The sequence below is a fragment of the Fusarium pseudograminearum genome, chromosome 4 (assembly GCF_000303195.2).
Source record: "Fusarium pseudograminearum CS3096 chromosome 4, whole genome shotgun sequence".
NCBI classification, from domain to species: Eukaryota; Fungi; Ascomycota; class Sordariomycetes; order Hypocreales; family Nectriaceae; genus Fusarium; species Fusarium pseudograminearum.
The window spans coordinates 4,322,867-4,330,220 of NC_031954.1; the positions used below are offsets into that span (position 1 = coordinate 4,322,867).

Genomic DNA, 7,354 nt, shown 5'->3' on the forward strand with positions numbered 1-7,354 from the left:
AGGAATTATCGATCTTATGTCAAGTTTGTGCTAAATTATCATCGAAGGCTTTGTACTCATCGTAACACTGGGCCCTTCATCTGTCTCACTTATTGCTTTGCTGATACTTTCAGTCCAAGTTCCAGAGACATCTTCTCAACCTTCTTTGTTGGAATTGAGGTAAAGGTGCATACCATCGTACATAGGAAGCGGTGGCATAAACTCACGGTTTACGCAGGCATGCGTCAATGCAGAATTTCGTCATTTTGTTACAAATGGAAGTGTGGTTCGACGTGTCGTATAATGACTTATTTACTACAGGCCTATATAACCCAGATTGCTAAAAATATATACAACTCAAATAATCCCCAACACACACTTATCGGTTGTCAAATCTCTCAACCTTGACAGAACCACCAAGGTTCTTGGTCGCGAAATTGTGAACACTCCACCTGTTACCTGGGAAGAATTCCCAATAAGTTCCCAACGTGAGCGTGCTTCCGAAGCTAGTGAAGCTGTTTCCGTCAGTGCTGTAACTAAACTTGGCACTACCGGCTTGTCCAGGCCGAACATCTGCATTCGCACGAAGGTACACCTTTCGGTAAGAAACATTGTTGGTTCTCGCGACCACATTGCCCATAGACTTGGTAGACCAGTCTTTGTTCATGGTGAGTCCTGAGACCATGACGAGGTTGAAGCTGCTTCCTTCGCGCTCAATACCAATCCAGGCGGACTGGTCACGCAGGACACCGAGGCCCGCGCGGTCACCATCGGCCATTTGGGAAAAGTCAATCACGACTGTAGCTTGGCCTTGGGGACCGCGAATGCGATGGGTGAGAGTGTTGCGAGCTTGGTACAGATCTTTGGTGACGGTGACGGTTCGGAGAGTCAGGCCGTTGTTCACGGTAAAGCCGCTGGTAACTGGGTTGTGGTTCCATTCCCAATCTGCTCGGAGCTGGGTACCAGGGAAGTTGTCTGTACCAATAGGACTGGCGACATCGCGACGAGGAAGAGGGTAGTCATAATCGCCCCAAGCACCATTGACAGTAGTGATTTGAGGGAATCCATCGCTCTTCCAGGTAACGGGTGCAAGCACAGGGCATCTTCCTCCGGGGTACATGTCCGAAAAGCCCATGTAGTACCAGTCGCCCTTCTGCGTCTGCACAAGACTTCCTTGGTGAGGAGATCCAGCGCGAGGCACAGCAGAGAGTTTGAGTCTATCAGCAATGATGCGGTTGTCATACGGTCCCCAAGGTCCGCTGCTGGACTTGGCGATGTATTGACCATCCGGAGGACGAGTCAAGAAGATGTACCAGTTTCCATTTCGCTGGTACAGACGCGCTCCTTCGAGAGTCAGAGGAGGTCTGAGCACGACCTGTTCCTTGACTTCATTCTTCATATCCTTGCTCAGCTGAGCGAGATGGATATCGTCACGACCATACGCAACGTAAGGAGTATCTGTCTCATCAAAGTGCAAGCCAGCATCGTAGTAGCACTTGTTGATGGTGGCGCCTTTGGTCCATGGTCCCATCGGGCTGGAAGCGCTGTACACAAACGTCTTTCCAGTACCGCTGATGCACGCGACAAAGTAAAACTTCTTGTCGCTCTCTCTGTATCTCAGAGACGAGGCCCAAATGCCCTTCACGTAGGCTCTCCTGCCATTCTCAAGACTGTAGTCAGGCGACCAGTCGAGGACAGGAACAGAGTGACCAATATGTTCCCAATTGACAAGATCATAAGATCGCTGGACAGGAGCACCGGGGGAGTAGTGGAAGGTTGAAGAGGTCATGTAGTAGGCGTCTCCAGCACGGGTGACTTCATTGTCGGGGAGATCCTCCCAGATGACGGGGTTTGTGAACTTCTGAGCGGTAACTGCCGCAAGGGAAGAGAGGAGGCCAAAGATGGCGCTCTTCTTGAAGCCCGTCATGGTAAAGGTATGACGGGTTGAATTGATGATGAAGATGTCCAAGACTGAGTCCAAGTTTGGATCCACCGTGATGGCATCTCTTGTATATAATCAATGAATGTTTGCTTCCGGAGTTCGTCCAATCGCATCATTGGTGGACTTGATAGAAACATCGCCTTCGAAATATGATCTAGCTATCTCCTGATTCGAACGGCAATAACCATCCCATTGTAGTAATTAATTTCGTTCAACTGCTCCGATTGGAGGAGAAAACAGTATTGAATCGGATGATCCATGCGGGGAACCTGGCAATATGCCGCCAGATAAATACTTCAACTGCCGGTGAGAGAAACGACGTAGTTCATCCAGTCTAGACTTGACAGCCTGGTGGCGGGCTACGGTCTGGCAAAAGTCGTTAACTTTAGGCTAAAGAACTGCTGTTACATCGGACTATACGCTATGACATCTCATATGTTGCTGATCTTGACAAAATCTCGTAAAGCTTTGCTGCAGTCATGGTTGCATATATCGATTCCAAAAATGTTTCGATCCTCGGTATGAGGCTCTTGGTGTCCAGATCTGGACAAGATCTTTACCAATCTCGGTCTACATTTCTATAAAGGGTTGAGCATCGAGCAAGTTGCTATTGGGTCGCATAATAAATGGTCGAGAGGCGTGGATTTTCTCCACCATTACCCCAGACGATCAAGGATACCACCAAGTCAGGGCGGAACGAGGGATATTACCCACTTTCAGCACCCTGACTAGACGTTTAAAGCAGTTTCACTTTTGTCATAGCGATATTAAGGGTTTTTGAACTCATTCGAGCCTTGTACCACAAATGGTAAGATGCAAATTACTTGTAGACAGAGTCTAGAATGTCTCTTGTTTCAATTATATCATTGACATGATCTAGCTGTGACGGGAATGTCACCTAGTAATAAATCGCGAGCTAGAGAGCTCCATCCCAGATTTGCAGACAACCTTCATCAACCATAAGTAAAACATTATTAAAAAACGCCATCATTAAATCCTGCATAATCCATCATCAAACGTCTTGCATGTTTCCGCACTACAGTTCCTTCCAAGCAACGTAAAAATGTCGACTAATAACATCAGTGTTGCGGGAAGTACTCGTTGATGACCTTGACCTTGACCTTGACCCTCTCTCTATCATCAACACAACAGAGCAAACAGCAATAAATAATCCAAAGAACAAGAAACAATCCCAAAAGCAAAAGAACCAAGAACAGCTCAATAGCAATGTACTTGACCAGAGCACCCAAAGTAAATGCAGTATTGCCCGGACCATACATATCGCTCTGAGGTATACCAGCAAGCTCAATGATCCCCCTTGGACCTTCGCGCATAGCGTAGCCAATCATGACACCTGCGCCAGTGAACAACAGCGCATCAAGAAAAGCGAGAGCATAAAGCATCCAACGTTTCAGATGGTCGCGCAAAATGGTAAAGTACAACACGATGAGGATCATAATGATAGGGGAGAGAATGGTGGAAAGGACACAAAAGGCTGCTGCGGCTTTCATGAGGTCCCTGGGGCGGGACGGGTCGACAAGACGATCTTGGATTTTTGCAAGTGCTTGCTTCCAGGGCTCCATCATCTTGTCTTTGACCGTGGTATTTTTATTATCGCCAAGTTGTGTTTCGACGGCGAAGGAGATCATGTCTTCAACAGTGAAGACGGGTGGGAAGCTCTGTTTGCAGGTGATTTTCTCTTCATCGCCAAACAAAGACCTAGTTTTGACGTTCATACATACGCCTAGTGAATAATCTGTTAACTCAAGCTAATGTAATAACATGTGAGAGTTGGGACGTACCCGAGAGTCCCCAGTACCAGTATTCTGGAAGCTCAACCGTTTTGAGCTTATTTGAAGAGATGCCAGTCACATTGGCGGTTGCATTGACAAGGTCGGCGCTTCCGACTTTGAACAGATACACGGATTGTGTGTCGGGTGAAGCGCAACCGATGAGGACGACGATATTTGCTATGAAGCCGACTGTCAAGCGTATTAGTTGTGTCCTTGTTTGACGTCGATTGAGGCAACTTACGGAGAATAGCCAGCATAAACCATATCATGCCAACCCTGGCCTCACCGACACCGATTATTCTGAGGAAGAAAGCGCCGAATGACATGATGTCCAGGCCTGGAGAAAAGAGAGGGTGGTGTTTTGGAAAGAATGTCAGTATGAACGAGTGTTGGTTAAAAGAATGCTGTTGAACGGACTTGAGCTTGGCTGTTATGACAAGGTAACCGGACATCATCTATATATACTAAACCAAATCACCTCGCGGCACCAGAGTCCTTCCCAAAATACCATCTCTGCACATTTACGTTAAAGACAAAGTGCTGATGCCACATGCAGGTACGATCGGCATGTAAGCGCTGAGGCTGAACCAAGCTTCTGGTATTGGTCCATGTCTTGGCGAGCAGGTCTAAGTTATGCGACCGATGCGAAAATTCAGAAAAGCTGAATATGGAGCTGAAAACAAAAAGACTTTTATTCGGCCTTGACGCGCTGTGTGTCTTGGTAGTAGACACATATCGGGAGCCTGAAGAGAAACGTTGGCTGTGTCGAGGTATTTCCATGTACGCTGCAGGGGAGAACGAACAGCACATTTTGCACTAAGGCGGGCTTGCAACCCTCATGAGAATCTACTTGGGTGGATATTGCTGAGATTTCGAGGGATTATCGGATGAAAGACGTTGGACAGTCTATTATTAGTAGTGCAGGCTATGAATATATCGATGTCAGGCTACACAGTCACCGTCTTTGGCGATACACAACATCCAATAGTGATGAGATAAAGGCTGCCACTCGACATATCGATGCATCAGGTGGAAATTGACAGAGAAAAGAGAGAAAACAAATGGCACTGCAACTGGTAGGAGGGAAGCGCTGAGCAGAACGAACGTTTCACAGTTGTTGTGGCTTACAACCCGAGCAGGGGTTAATTCCGCTATTCCGATATAAAAGCAACCAATCAATAAAAAATTAAAGGTATCATGCAACTGATTGACAGGTTGGGCTACTAATCTTGATTATAACATCCATCTCCAGACCCTAGACTCTACTGAGGCTTGCGGCCGTAAACATATCGGACTTTGATGTAACTGTGAACTTTGCGGTTCCGCAAAGCCTTGCGCACCTGCATGAGGAATATCTGGTACTCATCCTCAGGCCACTTGAGGACATGATTCCATAGCACAAACGAGTATCCTGATATAAAGTTTTAGCTTCGCGAACGTTACACTGCAGGGGCCAGGACTTCTCACCTTCTGGGTCGTTTAACAGTGTCTGCAGCATAAAGCGGCCGACTTCAGCCAGGGCTGGGTCCTTGGGCCATCCCCCAATCGGAACCTACATCGGTTGATTAAGCAATACGTTCTGTAAGAATAATATCATGCTTACCTTGTAGTCCACAACCTTGACTTCTTCAAAGCCAGCGTTTTCGATCCCTTGTTTCTGCTGCTCACTAACAAAGAACTGTCGTCCAATGACTTTCCCTCCCTCTTCCAATAACTTGGTCGTCGTCGCCCAGACAGGCTCTAGATCTAAAGTGCCATCATCACTGCAAAAACGTAGGTCGGCCTCGACAGACTCGACCCAGCCTCCTGGTGCGCAACAACGGTAGGCCTGTTCAAAGACATGGTTCCAGTCCGTGAGTGCACCAAACAGATAGCGAATGTGGACAAAGTCAAAGTGGTTGTCTTTCCAGGTCCAAGTTTGGCTGGCGTCTTCTATTTCGAAGCGGACGTTGGGAGGAACCCATTGGGGCTGACAGGGTGAAAGATCGGTGCCGATTACCTCGGCACTTGGGAATTGATCACCAAAGTCCCTATAAATCACGGGTCAGTATTGGTCTTCAATGTTGTAGTGGAGGTAAAATACATCGCCCAGATACCTTTTCACTGTTAGTCACGTTCAAGATAGATTTTGGAGCAACAGACTTACCACTTCCAGTTCCAACGTCGAGGACGTTCTGTTGATCATAATCATCAGCAAGATATTACCTCTAGTGTACCGTTTCCTCGGTCTTACCTGAACATTGTCTTTGATTGGAGCTAGAAATAGTTTGCTGTCCAGTAGAAGCAAAAGGTAGTGGTGACTATAGGTGTCAGTGTCAATGACATGTTGCTAGAATGGTGCTATGCATACGATAGATCAACACATTCCATCTGCTGTTCATCGTTGGGAAACACCTGTTCACTACTGTATTTTTCGCTATGATATGTCCGTCCATGAATTCGGCGATATTCAAGAATGCTCTCAGATACTGATGCTGTTGAACTTGGTCTGCGCAGTGATTAGTTAAATTAGCAGTAGTTACAGCAGCAGTGACACCTACGCATCCGACTGAAAGGATGAATCAGCGTCATCAGCCTATGAGATAATTAGCTTGAATACAGGCTATGAATTTGTAGGCCGTACATCTGAGTGGCCACCAGCATCCAACTCGTTTGGAGGTGATGGCGTCTCCGCTGGCACCTTGGTAGGCGGATCAGAAATGTTGCTGACTTCCGTCATCTTGATTATAGTTGCAGACTGAAGAGTTGAACAGTGTCTACGAATGGAGGAAAAGAGTAGATGAGAGAGGGGATGTGCGTGATAAATGAGTTGTTTTATCTATCAGACCACTTCACGTGAGATTGCAGGGAACCGTAGCCTGTTGGTTGCGGATAAAGCTGCATGTTTGAGGCGCGGGCATAACCAACAGTGGTTCGTGAACACTTGAGAACCAGATGCTTGGCGATATCAAACGAGGATTATGACTTTTCCCGTTCTTTCTGTTGTTTCAAAAACTCGGTCTTGAGATCCTGATACTCCTCGTCTTCCTTGCACCGTTCCCAATACCCTCGAAAGATGAGACTCGCCCTTTCTTTTTCTTTTTTGTCAGGATGTTCCTCACTCTTTGGTAGCTCTTTGTTTGTCCCTTTTGCATACTTGCGCCCGCCCGCGTGGTTTGCGTATCGTTTCGCACGCGTCATGCCCATCTGGATAAACTTGCGCGTCATGTCCATGCCAACAAAGTCGCGCTGGTCTTTGAACTCGTTAAACTTTTTCCAAAGGTCTTCGGCACTCTTTTTTGCGATTGGGACTGTGCGGAAACGCCATAGTGGAAGGATGTGTGATTTGTATGGTTCGAATGTCAAGACGCCTTGTTCGCCGCGACCTATTCTGTAGGACATGCGATGTGCTTCTGTGATGGTGTCCATTAAGCGCTTTGCCTTGCTTGCGTTTGACATGTTGTTTTTGTGATTATGGAAAGATGTCTGTCAATAGTGAATTATTACGCGTCTTGTTCTATGATGGTAAGAAAGAAATATATGGCGTCTGTTCGCCCAGTACTTTGTCTCCTTAAGCGCGCCGTGGAATGGCCTCAGGGTATCAGAAAAATTGGCCGCTAGAAGCATAAGCTTATGCTACTTAGACTATACTCTTTAGGCT

General features: G+C 46.9%; 4 protein-coding genes across 4 annotated transcripts; all 4 read right to left on the reverse strand.

The window, feature by feature from the left end:
* Window positions 1–358: 358 nt before the first annotated feature.
* Window positions 359–1,906, reverse strand: FPSE_07067 (uncharacterized protein; the record flags this gene model as incomplete). The annotated part of the gene is made up of 1 exon (XM_009260185.1): window positions 359–1,906. The coding sequence occupies one exon, from the start codon at window positions 1,904–1,906 to the stop codon at window positions 359–361; it is 1,548 nt and encodes a 515-aa protein (XP_009258460.1).
* A 1,094-nt stretch (window positions 1,907–3,000) lies between these two features.
* On the reverse strand, window positions 3,001–4,040 carry FPSE_07068 (uncharacterized protein; the record flags this gene model as incomplete). The annotated part of the gene is made up of 3 exons (XM_009260186.1): window positions 3,001–3,665; window positions 3,724–3,903; window positions 3,956–4,040. The coding sequence occupies 3 exons, from the start codon at window positions 4,038–4,040 to the stop codon at window positions 3,001–3,003; spliced, it is 930 nt and encodes a 309-aa protein (XP_009258461.1).
* Window positions 4,041–4,976: 936 nt separating this feature from the next.
* Window positions 4,977–6,433, reverse strand: FPSE_07069 (uncharacterized protein; the record flags this gene model as incomplete). The annotated part of the gene is made up of 9 exons (XM_009260187.1): window positions 4,977–5,125; window positions 5,182–5,266; window positions 5,318–5,744; window positions 5,798–5,810; window positions 5,861–5,888; window positions 5,948–6,014; window positions 6,065–6,202; window positions 6,255–6,289; window positions 6,338–6,433. The coding sequence occupies 9 exons, from the start codon at window positions 6,431–6,433 to the stop codon at window positions 4,977–4,979; spliced, it is 1,038 nt and encodes a 345-aa protein (XP_009258462.1).
* Window positions 6,434–6,672: 239 nt separating this feature from the next.
* FPSE_07070 (uncharacterized protein) lies at window positions 6,673–7,152 on the reverse strand (the record flags this gene model as incomplete). The annotated part of the gene is made up of 1 exon (XM_009260188.1): window positions 6,673–7,152. One exon carries the CDS (start codon window positions 7,150–7,152, stop codon window positions 6,673–6,675), a length of 480 nt encoding a protein of 159 aa, XP_009258463.1.
* Window positions 7,153–7,354: the final 202 nt, after the last annotated feature.